Source organism: Macaca nemestrina, chromosome 18 (genome assembly GCF_043159975.1).
Source record: "Macaca nemestrina isolate mMacNem1 chromosome 18, mMacNem.hap1, whole genome shotgun sequence".
NCBI classification, from domain to species: domain Eukaryota; kingdom Metazoa; phylum Chordata; class Mammalia; order Primates; family Cercopithecidae; genus Macaca; species Macaca nemestrina.
The window spans coordinates 86613301-86635521 of NC_092142.1; the positions used below are offsets into that span (position 1 = coordinate 86613301).

The 22221-nt window shown below is 60.8% G+C and overlaps 1 protein-coding gene and 1 pseudogene across 1 annotated transcript in view; one reads left to right on the forward strand and one right to left on the reverse strand.

Annotated features, from left to right (window-relative positions):
* The window catches only part of LOC105488822 (junctophilin 3), a 110544-nt gene extending 88442 nt beyond the window's left edge, over nucleotides 1-22102 (forward strand). Inside the window, exons 3-5 of the mRNA XM_011753259.3 lie at nucleotides 9330-9454; nucleotides 14252-15132; nucleotides 20534-22102. Coding sequence (XP_011751561.1) covers nucleotides 9330-9454; nucleotides 14252-15132; nucleotides 20534-20614 — 1087 coding nt within the window. The 3' untranslated portion in view covers nucleotides 20615-22102. The remainder of the gene's footprint in view (nucleotides 1-9329; nucleotides 9455-14251; nucleotides 15133-20533) is intronic.
* Nucleotides 15498-20618, reverse strand: LOC112427883 (uncharacterized; annotated as a pseudogene).
* Nucleotides 22103-22221: the final 119 nt, after the last annotated feature.

The window sequence follows — 22221 nt, forward strand, 5'->3', positions numbered from 1 at the left end:
CCAAAGTGCTGGGATTACAGGCTTGAGCCACCGCGCCCGGCCAAGGCCAGGCTTTTTAAAGGGTGTAGACACGGGTGTGGTGCCCTGAGCTGTCCAGTGTGGTCTGGATTCTTGACGCCACTTCCCCAGGGCCCCAGGTGAGTAGCTCAAGTCTGGCCTTGAGTTTTCTCATCTGCAAAATGGGGGTCTTACATTCCTCATGGAGTGGGGGAAGGGTCAAATGGCAAATGTGTGTGGAGGGTCAGAGCACAGCCAAGCTGCCCACCAGGGCTCTGCAGAGGGGCTGCGGGGCCGTCTCCTGCAGCCCTGTGACACTCAGTACACGGCCAAGGAGGAGCAGTGAATGTTATGATTCCTACCAAAGCCAAAGGCTGACTCGTCTGCTCTCAGCCTCATCGGTGGGGACCCAATGGATGAGGGCTTTTCTGGGACGTAGATGCTGAGTTCTCGTCCATGACGCCCCATGCTTCATCTCATTCCCGCGTATTGATCATTATTGAGACACGTTCGTCTCAGGCTGCAGGCATTAATAATGCATAAAAAGAGTGAGTGTACCAGCCAGCCGCCTGGGAAGGGCAGGCATTACACAAAGGGGAATCGATCTGCATTTGCTTCTCCCTGAACTCGGGCTCTCGTCCGCCAGCTTCTCTCCGAGGGAACTACAGTGACGGGCTCTGCCCTGAGGACGCCTGGTCCGCTGAGGCCCCTGCTCCCAGCCAGGAGGACGCGGACAGAGTGTCTGCCCTGGGGCAGGCCGGGCTTCGGGAGCTTGCAGCAGGGATCCAGCTCAACTCGGGGTACTCGGAGGCTTCAGGGAGAGGTGTCCTCACGGAGAGGGGAATGAATGAGCCGGGGGAGGGACAAAGGCTGCCTGAAAAGAGTTCCTCCAGGAGCAGGAAGGGCCAGAGGCCTGCATGGCCAGCCGATTCCATGAGGCCAGCCTTTCGTCACCATTGAGGACCCCACAGAGGCCGAAGCTCCTGTGCTGAGATGGCCTCTGAGGTTTCATGTAGCTTTCTGAGCACTCGCGTTGATCAGCAGAGAGCCCAGGACGTGGAAACGCCCCAGATGTGCATCCCTGTGAGTCTGGAGGGACACAGCCAGAAACCAACGCCCTCGGGGAGGGTGTCAGTTGGTGGCGAATGGGGCCACAGGGCCCCTCAGTGCCCCTTCGGCCCGGGCTCTGTGCAGCCCGAGGAAGACAGGAAGTGTGAGATGCGAGGCCAGGCATCACCAGAGCGTTCATTTCCCACCCGGGAAGCCACTGTCCTGCCCTCAGGGAAAGAGACACAAACAAGATCAGGAAGCAAAGGCTGCTGGGGCGTCCGAGCCTACTCCTCACTCCAGGATGCTCCCCGGGTTCCAGAACCTTCCTTGTCAGGAGACGGGGGCAGCCTTGCCTGCCTGGCTGCCCTGCCCTTGGCCTTTACCCCTGTGGTGGCTCCTCCTGAGGCAGCCACTGATGTTGGTCCAGGCCATTGCCAGGAGCAAAACGCCTCCGGCTTCTCGTGTGCCTCCCTCCAGAAGGCTGGCTGGGCCCCAGAATTCACCCTGAGCCTCAGCAGTGAGCCCAGCACCATGGGGCAGAGCCTGCCAGGCAAGTGGGCCTAGAGTGCAGGAGAGGCTGGAGCCATGGGGAGGATGGGCTCTGCCCCTTGCTTAAATGAAGCCCCCCAGATGGGGAGCAAAGAGGAGGGGGCTAGGGAAAGGGAGCTGCCCAGTGGTTGTCAGGCGCCGGGGACCCCATATTGCCCAGAGCCGAATGGAAGACATTTGTGCTGTAACCACAGCACTTCCCAGGGTCGCGCCTGCCGAGGGATGCACGTGGGTGCAGAGAGGAGAGCAGGCCAGGGCTGGGCCTCACAGGGCCTCGGCGACTGTGGAGCTGCAGCTGATGGCCACAGATTCAGTGACTGAGAACTACAGACTGTCCTTTCACAGTCCGGGAGGTCAGAGGTCAGACGTGGCTCTCACGGGGCTAAAATCCAGGCATCTGCAGGGCTGGCTCCTAAAGGCCCCACGGAGAATCTGGCTCCAGCCTTTCCAGATCCTGAAAAAGCCCCATGGGGAACTTGTTAGGATGCGGATTCTCTGGGCTACCCCAGACCCCCTGAATCAGAAAACCCTGGTGCGTGGCCTGGCCCCTGCGTTTCAGCACGTTCTCTAAAGGGGTTCTGATGCACGCCCGGGTCTCGCGGAGGGACCCTTTGATCAGTGTGGTCACCTCGGCTCCCTTCTGGTGACTGCTGGAGTGGTATTTTCTAGAATATCACTGTTCCTTTCCCTATAAATCTCTGAATTATTTTCTCGGTGGTTACCTGGGGGATCTCGTGAACATGCTAACAGGTGATAGTCTGATGTGGATGCACACGTCGCATCTGCATACAGCGCCCAGCAGCCCCGCGTGTCAGCGCTCCCTTTGGGGAAGGATGGGGTGGTCCCACCATATGCACACACCGCGGGGCTGCACGCCCTGCTTCCTGGAGACTCAGATTTGAAACTGGGCAGAGGGTCAGGACTTCGGGGGGGATCGGAGGCCACTCCCAGCCTCCGGATCACCCACCCTTCTTTTTCTTATATAAATTCGGCTGCACCCCTGTTGCGACCCTTGTGTGTCTAGGAATGCCCTGCCCTGTCCTGTTGACCCCCAGCTGTCTGCAGGGGGCCCTGGCTGTCCTCTGACCTTACTTCCCATTGATAACGGGTCCTACCCGGCTTCTGGTGGTGAAATGTTCTCAGCTGGCCTCTGATTTCGGCTCCTACTGTCCCGTTGCTATCAGGGAGGCGGTTCAGGAGCTCCAGCTCCTCCTGCCAGCCCTGCCCCTCCCTGGGCTGCTCCTCAGCTCTGTGCCCTCACCTGTGCCTCCTGGCGGTGCCAGCCATACATGGCTACCTTCCTCCAGCTGCACACCTGCACCGTGGGGCCGTAGTGTTGACTCAGGCCATCCCCTCCCCAGAGCTTCCGAGAGCCTCCCTGGCGGACCGGCAGGCACCCGTGGTCCCACGGAGTTTTTGCCAGGGTAATAACGCCTGGGTCTCGGCAGAGCAAGTTTGTGTTGATCCAGTCCCCATTTCTACTTGTGCTTGGATCCAGCAGCCTAGGGATGGATCCTGAGCCCCCTCCTGGCCCCTGTTGGCCAAATCCTGCTGGGAACGCTGACCAGAGCCAGCCTGGCGCCTCCCTGGGGTGTGCAGGGATCTGCCCTTGTGATTGGTTTGGTGTCAGGAGGGGAGGCGGGAGATCCTGGGAGGCAGGGCTCAAGTGGGGAAGTCTCTGCAGGGGTCTTCCAGCAGGAAGGGCTGCTTGGTCTCTGCCAAGGGGGCGAAGGTCACCACTGCAGGCCCCGGAGGGAAGGTCAGACCCTCAGCTCTGTCTGCCCCGGTCCCTCCACCCTGAGTCTCCAGTCCTGTTCTTTCTTGTCTGGCTCTGGCCTCAGCACGGGACGCTGCCCTGCTGAGTCCGACCTTCTGGGCCCTGCCCTCCCTCTGCCCCTGGCTACAGGAGGTGGGGGTTTCCCGAAATGCTGCCAGGGAAGCCCCTTGGCTCTTACACTTCACCCTGAATCACCCTAGACTGTCGTCGTCTCTTGGATGAGGCAGTGGCCTCCACAGAGTCTCCCGTGGCCACAGTCTTCCCAGCTCTCTGGCCCCTTGGACCCTTCAAGAATCAGCAGAGCACCCCACCCCCCCCCCGCCAGGTTCGCTGTCTCCGTGGGGATGGCCACCAGGGGCTGTCTGCGCCCCAGTCACCCATGCTGGGGTCCTCCTGGGCTGCTGGAGCCTTCTCTCCAGATCCGTGCCTCCCTGTTGCACGCCTGCTTGGGGGGCCTGCTGGAGATGAACCTGGAAGGAGGGAGGAAGGCAGGGCTGGGCAGGGAGAGGCTGGCGTGGATCTTCACAGATGGAATCATGAGGCCATCCTGGATTATCCGGGTGTTCTGAGAAGGGAAGAGGCCACATGGTGAGAGAGGCAGAGATGAGAGTGAGGCAGCCACAAGCCACGCTAGGAGCCCGCAGAAGCTGGGAGATAGGAAGGAGTCTCCCCCCGAGCCTCTGGACGGAGCACAGCCCTGCTGACACTGGGTGGAACCTCCAGCCTCCAGAACCGTGAGAAGGAACGTTTCTGTGTCAGGTCACCCAGCGTGTGGTCACATGGGTGACCGCTGCAGGAGGCTTGTGCCCTCACCACCCAGACAGACCGAGCCTCACTGGGCTGGTACCTGCTGCCCAGAGAAGATGGGCCTGGTGCACCGGGCTGTGTCGGCCTTATGCCCGGCCCCAGGAGAAATGTCGCCGTGACTGCCCGTGTGCTGTCAAGATGAGGAAGAATCCACCAGGGACGCGGGCTCTCTGAGATGCATCTGGGATCTCTGCGATGGAGGGTGGCGCTCGGGCCTGGGACCCGCCTGCGACCCACCTGGCTGCATCTGACTCAGAAAGGGCCCGTGGAGATTTCAGGCGCTCCACTGACCTGGGGGCAGGTGTGTAGTCTCCTCTGGACCCTGGCCAGCCAGTGGTCTTGTGGCTCAGTAAGAAGAGGGAGTCCCATTGTCAGGGGAAATCCTGCCCCCAGCCCGGGGGTAGACTTGGAGGCTCGGGTCAGTTCAACTTGGAAGGGGAGGTCCAGGCTACATCGAGCTGACCCCCTGGACACCTAAAGATGGGGACGTGGGCAGGGCCAGAGCCACCATCCCGCAGCTGTGAGACCCCCGTGGGGCTCGGAACCACCTGGGCTGCCAAGGTGGAGTCTTGGTGCCTTCATCTCCTCGTTTGTCAAAGAGGAGAGATCCTCAGGGTTGTCACGGGTGTGGAACAGGCCCTCTGGAAAGCCGGGGGCTGTCACCCGGGCCCAGCTATCACCTGAGATGTGCGGAAGACCCCTGACCTCCAGCTTTCCTGCTGGAGGGGAGTGGCTGAGGGCCAGTGAGAGGTGAGCAGTGACTCCAGGCCTCATCAGGAGCCACCTCCTGACCTCTTGGCTCCCCCGTCAGCTCAGCTGAGATGCCGTCTCTTCCAGGAAACACTCCGTGACTTCACAGTAGTGCTCACCTGGCTGCTCTGCCCACCTGCTCCTCTGGCTCTCCCCAGCCTGGGGGTGATCCTCCAGGACAGGGGCCCCTCCAGGTGACCTCTGTCCACCCAGCATCAACCTCCTCCCTCCAGAATGTCCTGGTCAGCCTTTGGCTCTCTGCAGCCCCCACTGCAGCCCCCACTGCAGCCCCATCCTCACAGCACACTTCTGTGCTCACCGGGGCCCCTGGGGCACCAGCCGGCACGGTAAGGGCCCAACAGTGTCAGATAAAGGCTGGGTGGATGGGAGGGGTCCAAGGAGAAGCCCCAGGCCCGTTCTGGCCCCTGGGTCATCAGCATAGGTGGCAGCTGGGAACGCAGGGGCCACGTGCTATGACGACCTGAGATGGAGGCTCCGGGACTCGCATCTTCCAGTGGACCTGAGCCAAGGAGCTGTCACTCAACAAGGAGCCGTCAGCGGTGGGGAATACCACGTTCTGACCTGGGCCAGGGTGTGGGGGGCGGGGACCCCGCTGTGGGGATGTAGGCTGCGGGATCTCGTGGCCCCTCCTACAGCAGATGGGGAGAGCCAAGCACCATGGGAGTGATGCTGGCAGGGCAGGAGCCCTCAGCTCAGGAGTTGAGGAGGAGGAGGAGGAGGAGGAGGGCTGCGTGCGTCGAGTGTGTGGCTGGGCCGGTTCCCCTTGCGTGTGGGTGAGTGGACATGGCGGGGGGACGGCGGGGATGGGAAGTTGGCTTCTAGCAGAGTTGCCATCCAGCAGGAGAGAGGAGCTGCCGGGCAAGGTACAGGCTGAGAACTCTGGAGTTTGCCCTTTCGGTGTTTCTCCAAGTGAGGTCCCTGCACCAGCGGGGGCCACCACCTCACCTGGGAGATAGAAGTGCAGATTCCCAGGCCCCACCCAGACCTGGGGAATCAGACACTCCGGGAGTGGGTCAGGCTGTCTGGGTTTTATCCCATCCTACAAAGACCCTATTTCCACATAAAGTCATATTCCCAGGTCCAGGATGAACGAATATTTTGGGGGGACACCACTTAATCCAGTGCAGGTGCTGACGGTAGGACTAGGAGTCCCCTCAGGCCCCACCTGCCCCTCCATCGTGTGTATCTGTGGTCTCGTCTTCTGTCAGCTACCATCTATGTCCTCAGTACTGTCCACAGCAGAGGTGGCCTGGGCAGTGAATCCTGCCGGCATCCACTCCACTCCCAGGTTGGAGGAGCCCAGGCATCTGGCCTAGCCGGCCTGTGGTCAGCAGTGGCCCAGGAACCGTGCCTTTTCTTGGCACTTGCCTCTGAGTCAGAGCAGGTCATGGGAGCCTCACATGCAGGGCCAGGCAGGGCAAGAAACATCACGACCTGTTCCTCCGGGGAAGGTTGCAAAAAAGGCGGGATCTGTGACGTGACCAGGTGGAGGCGCCACAGAGCCACGGTGCAGGTGTGGGGGGCCCCGGGTGAGCTCAGATGCCCACCCCGCCTGTGTCACTGCGGCCTGACCCTCCACAGGTGGGAGCCACAGGCATCAGGAGCCATTACCCCTTGGAGAACTGGGCGCCCGGCCGAGGCCTGGTGTCTCATAATGAACCTCTGCAGTGCATTTGGGAGTCTCCTCCTTCGTGCGATGCGCTTGTCTGGATTCGTTTTATTTTAGTGTTGGCACCACATCGTCTTTTTATATATGTGTGAACGTACATATGTAAATATACGTATGATGTTGGTGAGTTAATGTTGGTGGTATTTTTACTACGCAAAGATGTGAGAACCAAATACGGGCCCCTCCGGGGAGTTTCCCATTTGGTCCCTTGTGCCGCATGTGGTGGTCGAGGTCTGAACAGCCGGGGAGGGAGGTGCAAGACCCCATCCTCTCCAGGAGCTTACGGGAGTGGGAGACGTTCACGAAAATCACCCAGCACAGGAGGCAGGTGCATGCGGTCGTGATGGTTCCGGAAGGTCACGTGCATGTGGTCGTGATGGTTCCAGAAGGTCAGGTGCATGTGGTCGTGATGGTTCCGGAAGGGTAGGTGCATGCAGTCATGATGGTTCCGGAAGGTCAGGTGCATGCAGTCATGATGGTTCCAGAAGGTCAGGTACATGCGGTCGTGATGGTTCCGGAAGGTCAGGTGCATAGGGTTGTGATGGTTCTGGAAGGTCAGGTGCATGCAGTCATAGTTCTGGAAGGTGTCCCCAGGGCAGGAGATGTTTTCCTACTTTCCTTGGCTTCCGGGGAGCTCGGAGCCTGCTTTCCTTCGGGTCCTGGGCTGATTCTCGGGCAGGAGCTGGGAGTGGGCTGTCCTGGGTGCTGCAGCATGGCTGAGCCTCGGCTTCTCTGTCCAGGGCCAGCTGTGTTCAGACTGCGCATCTTTAGTTTTGGGGCATCGCAAATCCTCCTGGAATCTGATGAAAGCCGTGGACCCTCTGCTTGTTGGCAGGGGATCGTGCAGAAAATTTTGAGTACAGTTTCAGGGGATGTACAGACCACCCAAAGGCCTGGGATCAGAGCCCCCACAAGACAGCGGTGTGCTCTCTGGGCCAGCGTTTGGGGCACTCTCTGGCTCTTGGAGCCCTGATGGAGCATTCTCAGCAGCTTGCTTCGTTTCCTGGACACATGTTCTTGGCTGTGGTTTATGTTACTCCTTGTATGTAAATGTCATAGGTTTATTTTCTTCTAGTAAAATTGTTCCTAGTTAGCACAGTGGAATTTTGAAAAAAGAACGCCGTCTTTCATGAACAGTGTGTGGATTCCAGGTTTAGCCCATGGACTTGGAGTGACAGGTATATGGCAAAGATGGGGGGTCAGGCTGCGTAGAAGGTGTTTGCGCCCCCCAGGTGCATGTGTTAATCCTCTCCCCCAGGGCGATGGTGCTAGGATGTGGGGCCTTTGGGAGGTGACGGGGCTGAGGCCGGAGCCTCATAGTGGGGATTAGTGCCCTGAGGAAAGAGGCCTCAGGGAGCACGCTTGCCCCTTCTACCACATGAGGACCCAGCAGGAAGGTGCTGTCCAGGACCCAGAAAGTGGGTCCTCTGCAGACACCAAATCTGCTGGCAGCTTGATCTTGTACTTCCAGCCTCCAGAGCTGGGAGAAAAGCAATGTCTGCTATTCATGAGCCGCCCAAGCTGCAGTGCTGTTTTCCAGCCCGAACAGGCTAAGTCAGGAACCGTGAGCAGGAGACCTCCCAGGGAGTCGCTCGGAGGGGGATTGGTCGTGGGGGAATTGGTCATTGTGCCTCAGTTTCCCCAGTGTCAGGGAAGTGGTGCCCACAGCACTGGCAGGCCCCCCCTGGAGCCAGCACACCAGGTAGGAAGAAATGCAAGCCCCACGCCTTTGAAATGCACAGAACCCCATGTTCTGCCTTCGGGGCGTCCATCTAGTCCCTTGTTTTACAAAGGGCGGGCAGGTCCCCCGCAGGACTCAACAGAGACACAGGGAGAGGCCAGAGGGGCCATGTGCCTGGCCGCCCACAGGTACCGTGGCTCCTTCATGCCACGGTACCTGTGGCATGTCATCTTTTGGCTGGGTAAGGGAACTGCCCACCTGCCCAAGCCCTGGGTCCCAAGTCAGAGGTGCTGGGATTACTGGGCAGGGAGGTGGTCCCGTGACCCACACCGGGGCAGCGGCAGGAAGCACAGACACACATAGCACAGTGGGCTGGCACCGTGTCTACCCTGTGGGTGGGTCTTCTGGGCTTGGACTCTTTCTGTCCATGTGCTGATGTTTGATGATAATTAGAACAGAAGCATTTTCTTTTTTTCTTTGTTTCCTTTTTTTTTTTTTTTTTTTTGAGATGGAGTCTTGTTCTGTCGCCCAGGCTGGAGTGCAGTGGTGTGATCTCCGCTCACTGCAACCTCCGCCTTCCGGATTCAAGCAATTCTCCTTCCTCAGACTCCTGAGTAGCTGGGACTATAGGCATGCGCCACAACGCCCTGCTAATTTTTGTAATTTTTAGTAGAGACGGAGTTTCACTATATTGCTCAGGCTGGTCTTGAACCTCTGACCTCGTGATCCGCCCGCCTCAGCCTCCCAAAGTGCTGGGATTACAGGCGTGAGCCACCAGGCCCCGCCCAGGGGTGTTTTCAAGCACATCCTGTGCGCTGAGCCTGGTTGGTTGGTGCTCAGCAATGTTCATTGAATGAATGAATGAATGAACGAACAAACGAACAAGATCCAGAGGTCTGAGGGCAAACACGGGGTGCTGGCATCTTGTCTTAGCCCAGCCCGTTCTTGGGGGGTTGGCGCAGGACCTCGACCCAGACCCTGTCAGCCGTGCCTCCTGCCCCCCTCACTCTCCTCCCTGTCTCGCTCAGGACCTCCCACTCTCGGGCAAAGGCCGAGGCAGCCCTCACAGCGGCTCAGAAAGCCCAGGAGGAGGCGCGGATCGCCAGGATCACTGCCAAAGAGTTCTCCCCTTCCTTCCAGCACCGGGAAAACGGTAAGTCTCGCCTGGCCTGACACTGGCATCGTAGGGAGGGGGGTGCGTGGATGGCTGGGCAGTCCTGGCAGCAGATGCGTCCTCCGGGGCTGGCAGGCTCAGGTGGGCTCGGCCCCAGCTGCTCCCCTGCCCGGTGTCCACCTCTCCCCCGGAATGTGCCTGTTTGTGCCGAGGCCTGGCCCGGCTCCCCCGGACGCAGGTCGTGTGTCTCGGCAGGTCTCTCCCGTTCCCACAGCTGCGTCCTTGTGGCACCATGTGTCGCTTGCCGGCTGTCCCTGACGGTGAATGCCCACCTGCCCAGCCTGTACTGTCTGCCTGCCCGCCCTCCCCCAGTGTTGTTCTGGAACCTTCTTCATCACGATGGAACTATCCTGTCTGCTGGATCCAGTGTGGCAGCCACTAGCTGGGTGTGTCTGGGGTGCTGGCTCTTGACCTGCCTTTGATGTGAACTGACCTATGATTAAACACACCCGGTGGCTGCTGGGTTGGACAGCGTCACAAATGGCAGCTCCCGCTGTGCCCCTCGGAAGGAGCTGGAAGCTGCTGCTTGATTTAGGAACCTCATCCTCCCTTCAAGGGGGATCATGGGTGATACGGCCCAATGACAATGGTGGGGGCGTGGAGGGCGCGGGGTGGGTGACGGAGAGGCCGTGGCCAGTGCCTCCCATCACCTACCTCACCTGGAAGCTTCCTCTGCACCAGGAAGCATCAGAGAATGGGGTTAGGATCATGTGCCCTCAACCCGAGCTCTGACTGGTGAGAGGCATTCGGATTAGGCTCTGCACGCTGGAGGTCCGCACCCTGACACCACAGCCTTGCATCTGCTTGCAGCGCCTGCTACTCTGGCCTCCAGGACAGGATGAGGAGCCCAGCCTGGGGGCTGCTGGGCTGGGCGCTCACCTGACTGGAACGCGAACCCCAGTCATCTCTAGAGGTGGCCGTCCGCCGCCACTCCAAGGCCTTTCCTTCACCAGGCAAGGGCTGGGCTGGGCTCTGCAGAGCCTGCGGCTGCAGCCTGGACATCAGGAGGATGAGCCCCTGCACCCCCACTGCCTCAGGCAGCTTCTGTTCCAGTGCATCCCCTCCACTCTCCTGGCCCCTCCAGACACGCAGACCCCAAAGTGTCCAAGTGGGAGGGCCGCAGGTCAAGTGCCCTGTGGTCAGTGGCATCCTCCATGGTCTTGTTATCAGGCCCTGACTTTCCTTCTCCCTGGTGCCCCTACTTGCCTCGCCCATGACCAGCTGCCTGGGCTGGGAGATGGTGGGGCACACACTTGGGGGCACACGTTTAGCATGCACGTGCATGTGGGAGTGGGCGCGGTGCCGCGGGATGGATGAATGGAACAGGGATGCCGGAGAGGAAGCCAGTGCCGTCGGGGGCAGCTGCTGGAACCCTGACTGGGCCACTCCCCGAAGAATGCACGTAGGACAGGATGGGATTCCTCGTACCAACCCTGGCCCGTGGTCGCCCCGGCTCCAGCCCTGCCCGCAGCTCACATTCCACCGCCTGTAGCCTGTTCCGTTTCCTCTCAGAGCCTCAGTTCTGTGTGTGAAAAGGGGACCGGACAGGGAACGCTGAAGCCTCCATCCTGTGCCAAATCCCCCAGAGACGCGTCCACCGGATGCTCCCAACGTGACTGACTTGGGAAGAGGGTCTGTGCAGGTGTCATTATGGAACAGACTTTGAGACAAGATCAGCCTGGATTGGGGTGAGCCCTAGATCCACAGCAGTGTCCTTAGAAGAGACAGAAGAGGAGGAGACGGGTGGATGGAGTGAGGTCAGAGATCGCCGGAGCCTCTGCAGCTGGAGGGCGGCTGGAGCAGACTCTTCATCGGAGACCCTGGAAGGAAGCAGCACTCCCAACATCTGGGTCAGGGCTTCCGGCCTCCAGAAGTGCGAGGATGCCTTTCGGGTGTTTCCACCCCCACCCCCAAGTGGCACTTTACTGCTCCAGTCCCAAGAAACGGGTGCAGCTCCCCCGCCCTGAGAATTCCAGTTAAGACTTTCTAGTTAGAGAGGCTTCCTGGAGGGCTCAGGTTCCTGCGCGAGGGGCCTTGGGCTGACCTTTTAAATCCTGAAGCTGCCTCCTCAGACAGTTCTTGTCCTCATGATACAGGCGTGGGCCCCTGCCGCACTGGCGGGAGTCCAGTCCTCGAGGGTCTGGCTGAGTTGGCCTCACCTCCAGCTGCCGCACCCTGGTCTGATTTGCTGCTTCCTTGGGTGACGCCCCCGGGGCCTTCTCTGAGCAGCATCTTTCCTGGAGGGAGCGTTTGGACCGTGTGTGTTTTACAAGTGCTGGGACTAGTGTGAGATGTGATCCAAGCATTTCCTGTTTCCAGCTCGGATGCATTCAGGATCAGCGTTCCCAGACCAGGCACCCTGGAGCCTTCTTGGCTGCTGGGGAGCGGTGGGGCCAGGGGAAGCTGTCCAGGTCGTTCCTCAGTCGTCCTCACAGCCAGGAGCTGAGGTCACCAACAACAGAAGACAGAACGGAGCCTCCAAGAGGGGAACAGTCTTGCCAGAGCGCTGGTGGTGGAATCGAGATTTAAAACAAGAATTTCAGCTGCAGAGAGCGGCTGGCTCCAGCCTCTTGCCTGCCTGGGAGGACCCTGGCAGCCTCCCAGCCTGAGAGCTCTGACGGTCAGGGTTCTGCCCGAGGCCACGTGAAGGCAGGACCACAAAGGAGCCTGGCCACTGGTATCCAGTGCTCAGGCCACTCCTGGTGACACCCGCCCCTGCCCCAGAGGCAGGAGGACTGAGCGTTGGAGGCTGCAGGACGAAGGCGGCTTGAAGGCACAGGAACGGAGCTGCAGGGGCTTCACGAGGACCCACCCTGAGTCTTCACCACGATGCTTCTAGGAACGTTACCTGCTCAGGAGCTCATTTTAGCTGAGGGTGCCCTCCTGCTGGGAGTCGAGGCCCCCTCTAGGGTGGGGTGTGCTGGGCCAGCCAGGCCTGATCTCGGCTGCAGTGGGTGGACAGCCTCATGTGAAAGACCGGGATGCCATGCGGGGGGGCCTTGATCCCAGCCTGCTAGGTCCATAGTGTCTAAGGCACAGGAATGCGGGCCCCTCGGAAGCCCCATCCCAGCCAAGGAGGAGGTGCAATGTGGGTGATCCATGGGCATGATCGGGGGCCTCTGACGGGGCCAGGGCTGCCTTCCACATGGGACCCTCACAGGGAGACAGAGGTGGTGGGAGGGCCTGGGGCTGGGTGTCGGGTGGGTACCTAGATGTCAGTGCAGTTCTACATGGACCCTCGCTGGCCCATTCCCTGCTCTGTTGGCAGGACACCCAACCAGGCCAGCCCTGCTTCTATGGAGTGACCACAGAGCAACAGTCATTGAGTGAGACCTTAGAATGGCCCGCCCACACCCCCCTGTGACGCGGACTCAGATTTGAGAGGGCTGGCCACCCACCCAGAGCCACACAGCTGCACCCCAAGCCCCATGCCAGGGCCATAGTCTCGCTCTGCTCAGCCTTGCATCTTAGACCACCAAGGAGGAGGACGCCGCAGCCCAGCCTCGTGTTGACACAGCATGCCCCGAATCTGCTTGCTAATGTCTCTTTTCAAATGGAGGGCCTATCCGGTGCCATACCGAGCGTTTCTGACCACACTGAGGGTAGCTGTGTCTCCCAGACCTCCTGCCCAAGGGTCAGACTCAGGGTATGGGCCAGGAGGATATCTCAGCATCAGAGATTCTAAGGTGGGGGGCGGCTCTTGGTGTCTGAGCTGGTCTCATGAGGTGGCAGCCCCAGGCGGAGCCCTGAGACCTCCGTCCCCAGAGGGAAGGTACCCCAAACTCCCACGAGGCTCTGCGCCATTTCAGCTCCGGCAGGATAGGGATGTCGGGGGTCCCACGGTTCTGCACTGAGCCTAGGACCCTACTTGAGATGAACATGAAACTGTTCCCTGGAGGGTAGGAAGCGCCGCATTCTTGGGTTTCTCCTAATGGAATACAGTTGGGCACGGCTCCCGTGTCCCTGCGTTGGCAGGAAATGAGATCCCAATCATGTTCTTGGTTCTCGGCTCCTGCTGGGAGCTCCGGAGCAGTCTTGGGGCTAGTCCTACGATGCTGCCCCTCCCTATCCAGGCCTTGGGATTGGCGCTGCCACCGGCAGATGACGGGGGCACTGCTGGCTGCAGAGTTGGCCCCTGGGTCCTGCTGGGACCTCCCCTTCCCAGGAGCCCCCTGCCTCTGCAGCTCTTTGGAGACCAGGGGCTTCTTGACTCCCTGCAGGGGAAGAGGAGCCCCGCCCTAGGACTCGAAGCCCCGTCAGCCTCTAAAGGTGGGGAGGGAAGCCGGCTCCTGGGCTGTCACGCTGGCCCGGGCACTGGCTGTTTCTCAGCAAGACTGTCCCAGCACCACGAGACACAGTCCCAGGCGGTAGGGGTGGCAGCAGCCTTGCTGTGACAGCTCGGCCTCCCCAGGCAGGCGGTCAGCCAGGGTGAGGGGCTTCCTCTCACCCTCAGGACAGGCGAGTCAGGGTTGGTGGGACCTGAGTCCACACCCCAGCGTCCTCACGCGCTTTCCGAGCCTTGGGTCTCCCTGGTGGCCTGGGAGCTGCTGTCCGCCCCTCCTGTCGTGCCTGAGCCCAGCCAGCCTCCCTCCAAGTGTCTGTGGGGTGGGGACCACGGGGGTCCCCAGTTCCCTTTCCCTGCCTGCAGCCTTTCGGTGAGTGGGAAGCACCTCTGCTGCCCAGAGTGTCCGCCTGGCGCCCTGGCCCCAGGACCCGTGGCCTTGCTGCAGAGCGTGCTGGGTAACACCCCCGGTGTCCTCTTGTTTCCCCACACAGGGCTGGAGTACCAGAGGCCCAAGCGTCAGACCTCCTGTGATGACATCGAGGTGCTGTCCACCGGGACGCCCCTGCAGCAGGAGAGCCCCGAGCTGTACCGCAAGGGCACCACCCCCTCCGACCTGACCCCCGACGACAGCCCCCTGCAGAGCTTCCCCGCCAGCCCCGCGGCCACCCCGCCGCCTGCGCCCGCCGCCAGGAACAAGGTCGCCCACTTCTCGCGGCAGGTGTCAGTGGACGAGGAGCGGGGTGGGGACATCCAGATGCTCCTGGAGGGCCGGGCCGGGGACTGCGCCCGCAGCAGCTGGGGCGAGGAGCAGGCTGGGGGCTCCAGGGGCGTCCGCACCGGTGCCCTGCGCGGCGGCCTGCCCGTGGACGACCTCCGCACCCGAGGTTCGGGCCGCAAGCATCCCGGGAACCCCAAGCCGCGGGAGCGGCGGACGGAGTCGCCCCCGGTGTTCACGTGGACTTCCCACCACCGGGTCAGCAACCACAGCCCCGCGGGCGTCAGGCTGCTGGAGCTGCAGGAGGAGAAGCTGAGCAACTACCGGATGGAGATGAAGCCCCTGCTGAGGATGGAGACGCACCCCCAGAAAAGACGCTACGGCAAGGGCGGCGCCTGCCGGGGCTCGGGGGACGACCACCGCCCCGAGGACCGGGGCTTCGCGGTTCAGAGACTGCGGTCCAAGGCCCAGAACAAGGAGAACTTCAGGCCCGCCTCCTCCGCGGAGCCCGCGGTGCAGAAACTGGCGAGCCTGCGGCTGGGCGGGGCCGAGCCCCGGCTGCTGCGTTGGGACTTGACCTTCTCCCCGCCCCAGAAGTCCTTGCCTGTCACTCTAGAGTCCGACGAGGAGAATGGGGATGAGCTCAAGTCCAGTGCGGTGAGTGGGCGGCCACCGGGCTGATGCCAGTGGCGGTGACATCTGCCTCTCTGCTGACCTGGGGTTTCCTGAGTTTGCAGCTCGGTCGCTGCTCCCCCGTTCCTCTCCAGGGGTGGAGTGGGGCTGGGGTACAGCTGGGAGCGGCAGCCCTCAGGTCACTGGGAGTTTATCTGGGAAGCTGGGACCATCCCCTGGGAAGCCAGGTAGGGGCAGGTATCACACCTTTTTCCGTGAGAGGGCTGCCCCCAGGCTGTCCAGAAAGCACAGGAACCTCCTGACCTAGGCAGCATGGGCTCAACCCCAGCTGCTCAGCAGTCTGTGCCCTGGTCAGTGGCCTTGGACCGTGAGATGACCACTTGAGTGTCCGGTGTCCTGGACAGGAACCCAGAGACCTAGAAATAGCTGGGGGCGGGGCTGGCCTGGGGCTGGGAGTCAGGTCAGACACCCCGGGGTGGGGGGTCTGCCAGTCCAGGTTTCTCTTGCCCATGGGGGTTTCTCTTGCTCCCATGAGGCCCCCCTGAGCCTCACCCAGCACCCCTTGTCCCCAGCCCCAGATTCGCTCCTCTAGGGCAGGTGACTTGGAGGGAAGAACAGTGTTCCCTGGGCTAGGCTCGGTGCAAGGCTGGGGGTCCTGGGCTAGGCTCAGTGTGAGGCTGGGGGTCCTGGTGCCTCACACAGGGCTGCCCCCCCCCCTTGAAGGGACCCTCACCGTGCGAATCCCACCCTGCTCCCATAGGGAAGGAAGGGCTGTGGGATGGTGGCTACGTGGGATCTGTGCACGGCCAGGCCCTCACCCCAGCAGGGCTCTGCTCGCCCATAGCTGCCCAGGCAGTGCTTGGTGCTGAAAAGAAGTGCCGCAAGCCCATCTGCCCCTTGGGTGTGAGGATGCAGGGGGTTGTCTGCGTGGGGTGCTCAGGGCACGTGGGGCGGGCAGGGGGGCCAGCGGTAGGTTTATTGTTGATGCCGCAGCAGGCGTCGGTGTCTGTGCCCGTCCGTGACCCAGGGGAGCTGTGGTTTTCTTCTGCCAGCCCCACCCCCAGAGGAGTCAAAGCGTGACACCCCTTTGAAGGGGCACGTCCTGCCGGGCGGCAATGCCTGTTTCTGCCTCTCCTTAGCACCACTGCAGACGTCTGTCTGTCCTGCTGTCGGGTTCCTAAAAGGCCTCCCCCTTCCCCAAATGCCTACAGAGAACAGCCCCTGTGCTCCTGCTGGGACCAAAATGCCAGCTCACACTTACAACCTGATTTTCCCCATCGCAGCCGGAGACGTGTGCGTGGCTGTGCGCGCGCGGTTATTTTAGTAACAGCTAAGCAGTGGGCAGGGTGGGAGGTGTAGGGACGGGTTCTCTTTTTAGCCTGCTTAATACACTGGCACTTCTGGGTGCTTTTAAATGAACCTCCCTGGGGTCAATGCACAAGCTGGGGACAGGTGCCAAGCTGGCATCGGGGGTGAGTTCACTGTGGGACACCCAGGGTGCTACATGCTGCCCTGGTCCTGCCCGGTCTCCAGCCAGGGCTGGTCTGGGAGGTCCCATCCGCCCTGGAGGAAGCCAGCCGAGCGCCTTGGAGGTGGCTGCCCTCGGGGTACCTGGTGCTGGTACAAACAAGGTGTCCCTCCCCGTCTCCCTCCCCACACCTTCGGAGCTGTGTTTTCTGCCAGGTCTGTGAGGGGAGATGGGGCAGAGAGGCGTGGTCACTCCTAAGCACTGTTCCACGCCCCATCCGTGGGAAGCAGGAGGGGCCTGTGCCAGCCAGCATCCATGTCGGGACAGGTGTCAGGGCAGTTGGGTGCCAGGCTGGGCTGGGTGCCTTCAGTGTCACCCCTCACAGGGGTGCAGCTCTCTGCAGTGTCTCCCTGTGCCACCAGCAGGGTCTGGGGGGCTGTCTTCTGGCCATCCCCCTCCATTCCCAGCCCCCCAACAGCCACGTGCTGCAGAGCTCACAGGCCAGAGGTCCTGGGTACCACTGGCTACAGATGGGCCTGGGATTCTGGCCTGCATAGGGCCCTGGCAATTCAGCACAAAGTCCCGTGGGACAGAAGCACAGGTTCTCCCTACAGCTTTGCCGGTGACTGAACTCTATGGTCCTGGCTGAGCTTCCCTCTTGGTGAAATGACAGCTATGACCTGCTGGTGGAGGTCCAAGGTAGGGGGATGGCTGGGTAGACAGGAGCCTCCCTCCTGCAGGCAGCCATGCCCTCGCCAACAGCATGCATATCTGCTTCCTGGCCCAGAGCATGGACAGGACAGTGGCAGAAGAGGTGCCACTGACCACCCCACTCCATCTTGCTCCCCCACTGTAGGCCGACTAACACCCAGCCCTTCCTCCTAGCTGGGATGGTGGGGCTTTGCACGAGGGGTGGCATCAGTGGGCAGGGCTGGGCCCTTGGCTGTTTTCTGCCCCCCTGCGGGTTGGCCTGGCCCAACCAAGTTATCACAGGGCCCAAGACTCACAGTGTATCTGCCCGAGGCCAAGATGCCATGGAAAGCCGGGCTCAGGCCGCTGCCCCTGGTGCAGAGGGCTCGGGCCAGCTTTCTCTGTGGTTGAGTGGAGGCCCTCATTGTGTCCACACCTCCACTTCCATCTGTGCCTCAGGTCCCTGATGGGCTGGGAGGTTGTGGAGGGGGTTTGGCTTGGTGCTGCTGTGGCTGCAGGTGCCTCCCTCGGCAGGACATCACCCTCTGAGGACCCTCCTCTCTGAGCTGCATCCCCAGGGGTACAGTTTACAAAGCCCATTGCTGACTGGGGTTCAGCTTGTCTGTTGAGCCAACTTTTTTTCAAAAAGTTTCTTGGCCAGACAGGGTGGCTCACCTATAATCCCAGCACTGTGGGAGGCCGAGGCAGGTGGATCACCTGAGGTTGTGAGTTCGAGACCAGCTTGGCCAACATGGTGAAACCCCGCCTCCACTTAAAAATGCAAAAATTAGCCGGGCATGGTGGCATGCACCTGTAATCCCAGCTACTTGGGATGCTGAGGCACAAGAATCTCCTGAACCTGGCAGGAAGTGGAGGCCGTGGTGAGCTGAGATCATGCCACTGCACTCCAGCCTGGGCAAGAACAAGATTCCATCTTAGGCCGGGCACAGTGGCTCAAGCCTGTAATCCCAGCACTTTGGGAGGCCGAGGTGGATGGATCACGAGGTCAGGAGATCGAGACCATCCTGGCTAACACGGTGAAACCCCATTTTTACTAAAAATATAATAAATTAGCTGGGCGTGGTGGCGGGTGCCTGTAGTCCCAGCTACTTGGGAGGCTGAGGCAGGAGAATGGCCTGAACCCGGGAGGCGGAGCTTGCAGTGAGCCGAGATTGCACCACTGCACTCCAGCCTGGGGCACAGAGCAAGACTCCGTCTCAAAAAAAAAAAAAGATTCCATCTTAAAGTTTCTCAAGCCAGTGTCTCTAGGGCATGAGGGCTCCAGTCCCCAGTGTGAGAGGCGCTTAGGCCTGGGAGCTGATACCCGGGACACAGCAGGAGGTGCCTCTGGCAGGTGTGGTGCAGAGCCCCACGGGGCTGTGAGAGACCTGAGGATGGCATCTGGACGTGTTTCTTTCACGTTTAACGGGAACGAGATAGGCTCATTGGCTGCTTGTCCCCGAATCCAAATGGAAAACCACCAGCTGGGGCCAGGCAGAGGCGAGTACTCCCTCCCGTTGCTGCTGCCGTGCCGAGTGGCTGTTGGCAGGGGCCTCCCGAGGAAACCGTGCCGACGCAGAAGTGGCTAGAGCCTGCCCAGGCCACAGATGGGGCCACTACGAGCAGTGCTGCCCAGGGCATGTGGGGGCAGCTCCTAAGACCACAGGGAGGGGAGGTGGGCACCCAGGTGTGGGCGGGACTGGACCAGGAGGAGGAGGGGCCGCAGCTTGCTCAGGGCAGGGCCTCTGCCATGGGGCTGGAAGGCTGGGAAGGGGCGAGGGCGTGATGGGTTCCAAGTGCCCCAGGCAATGGCTGTTTTGGGCCACATGCTCAAGCGGGTGCCCGGGGAAGACCAGCCTAGGTGCTGGGATCAGGGCCTTCAACGTTGGCTACGACACTGCTTCACTGGGGGCACAGCCTGGGAAAGGGTGAAACTGACCCAGGAGACAAAAGGGCCCCCAGGCCAGATAGTCCAGCAGGAGGCTGCTTCTCTCCTGTGGGATGTGGCATCCAGGCTAGGCAAGGGGACCACAGGCTGGCGTCTGCTGTTGCACGGCCCGTTTTGCTGGCTGCGTTCATCCGCCACCAGACGGCTGGCTTTGCTTCCACTTCGTGACTGTTGATTCCTGCTGCGGGGAGTGTGTGCGCACACAAGGTTTTGAGTGGAGGCTCCATGGACCGGGCTCTCTGAGCAGCCTCCTGCCTTGGGCAGGTCCCCATACAGCTCCTTTCCCGAGTGGGGTCTGCATCTCCTTCCAGGCAGCTGTGAGATGCGGAGTGTGGGGAGGGGCGGGGGTCAGGGGCAAGTGTCCTCTAGAAGCAGCCCCTGGGCAAGGCTGGAGTGGGTACCCCCTGCCGTTCATGGGGCGGGCCATCTTCCAGGAGGCACCCGTTCACTGTGCAGCAGAGGCGGGGGGCTTCCCAGAGGGGCCACACTGCCTCTCACCCCTGCCTAGTGTGAGCCTGAGACAGTGGGGTGCGGGACTGCAAGAATCACTGCAGAAGGGTGCCCTGGGCAGAGGCTCTGGTGCGAGACGTGTCCTGCCTGGCTCCAACAAGCACAGGGAAGGTGGCAGCTTGGTCCAAGTGCCCGGGCTGTGCGGCTGAAGGGAGAGCCTGGCACTTGGGGCTCTGGTAGAGGCTGAGGACTCGTGAGCCACTTCAGGGAGGTGGTGGCAGCAGCACTCAGGACTGTGACCTGAGTCCGAGGCAGCCTGCATTTGGACACAGCCCTCCAGAGCTAGCTGGCATGAGGAGTTCGTTGAGGAAGCTGTGCTCACAGACTTTGGGAGGCCTCTGCTGAGTCCCAGGGCCCCCTCTGCTGGGCTGCATCTGACACTGGCTATGGCAGCCATGCAGGCGCTTCTGAGGTTCTGATCACAGTGCTCCAAGGTCCCAGTTCCACAGAGCAGGAGAAACCTGCTGACTGGCACACACGCAGCACGCACTGAGACGTTTGCTTACAGAGAGGCCGGGGTGGTTCTCTCCAAGGGGACCCCGGGAGAGCTGGTATTCAGGGTCTCAGGGCTGCAAGGGAATTCCAAGACCAACAACTTCAGACTTACAGGCCAGTGGCTTCCTCCCCAGTCTGGACTTCGAGGGGCTCAGGTTCCAGTGGGCCTTTGGTGTCCGACCGTTTCAAACATCCTCCTGCACACCTCCACCCCCAGGGTCTGCCAGTTTGGTGAAGAGACGTGGCTGGGAGGCGTGGTGGCCCAGGCAGAGCCCCCGTGGCTGTCGCTCACCTTTCTCCTCGCTCTCTTCCAGGGCTCGGCTCCTATCCTGGTGGCCATGGTGATCCTGCTCAACATCGGAGTCGCCATTCTGTTTATTAACTTTTTCATCTGATGAGACTGTCGCGGTAGCAAAAATAGAGAAAGGTAGGAAAAGGGGACATTAAAAGCAAAACCACAAGAAGGGAAAGACCGCAACTCGGACAGCCCAGCGGCTCCCAAGTCCTCTCACAGAAGAACCACGTGATTCGGTATCACTCACAGTTTGCCTTTTTTTCTGGGTAATGTTTTTTGGATTTTAGCCAAAATTCTTTGCTTGTATAACACTCTGCTGTGTGGCATGGCAGAAGGAGGCCAGCACGCAGCCCCTCCAGCTCCACGTGGAAACAGAAGGGATCCCGGCACGTCAGTGGTAACAGTGGACGTCGTCCTTGTGGTCACATGTCCCTCCTTGGGTGTGGACGGAGGGCAGCCCGGGGCGGAGCCCCAGCCCCACACCCCCTGAGCAGCAGGGCTGGCTCCCGTCGCCATGAGCTTGGAAAAGTGGATTCACTGCTTCCTCTGTCTAGAACAGACGGGTGACAAGTATGGGCGGGAGGCGTGGGGCAGGGTGGCCCACCCCAGCGGGCAGTAGCCCGGCCGTTTTCTGTGTGAGAGCTGTGCTGCACACCTGAGGGAGGGGAGGGGTCGGCCACCTCCTCCCCGTGAGACGGATGCAGGTCCTTCCCTCTTCTCGGCACTGCCCCCGGCCTTCCGTGAGAAGCCGACTCCCCACACCGAGTTTTAAAGCAAAGCCCTTTTCTTCTGCTGCCCACTCACCGTGGGCCCTATTCGGCCGTTTCCCCCACCAGACCCCAGGGAAGCCGGGGCCCACTCCAATCTGCCTGGGCTCAGCGAAGCATGGAAGCCGAGGGGCTGTGCCGTGGAGTCGGCCTCGCGCCGGGGCTCTGGGTGTGTGCACTTGGTGTGCAGGGTGGACGCATGGGCTTCCGTGTCCCCAGGAGTAAGGGCCCTAAAGGAAGCCTTCTCCCATGGTTACTGACCTCCACGGGTTTTCACATCTTTGTACTGTGCCTGCCTCAACTTCCCCTAACAGATATGCATATTCCTTCCGGATGCCTCAGTGCTACACCAGAGTGGGCCTGGTCCCAAGACAGGAATGCGGTTCAAACCCAGTGGCTTGAAACTTCCTGAGAAATTGTAGCATATCCAACCCCCGAAAATGTACAATGTAACTTGTTTCAGTCCAACAAAAACAGGTTCCTTATGTTTCTGCCTTCTCCACCAGGGTTACTCCATCACCCAAACAAAAGAACAAGGTTTGCCAGGATGTCCGAGTGCCCCCTGGCCCTCGTGTGCATGGACGTGCCTGAGGGGTCTGGGCACGGCCACATGCAGGACTCCTGTGCCCGGGGAGGCACTGCAGGGATTCCCCATCCGGTCGCCTTGGGGCCAGCCTGTCTTATGGACTCTGCCTTGCTTTGCTTATGTTTAGCTGTTTCTCTGCTACCTTTCGAGCAGACTTCTTTACTACACTGCACTGGATTGCTATATTTTTAACCAGAAATAAACTAAAGATTAGAGCATGTTCCAGTTAAATTCAGTTTTATTGTTTTCCGTTGTTATATGTTCACTCCCCGTTCCTTCTCGCAGCCTGGTCTGGGGGAGGTACAGGAGAGGGAGGGAGGACTGAAGGTCACATACGTTTCTGATGATGTCGCT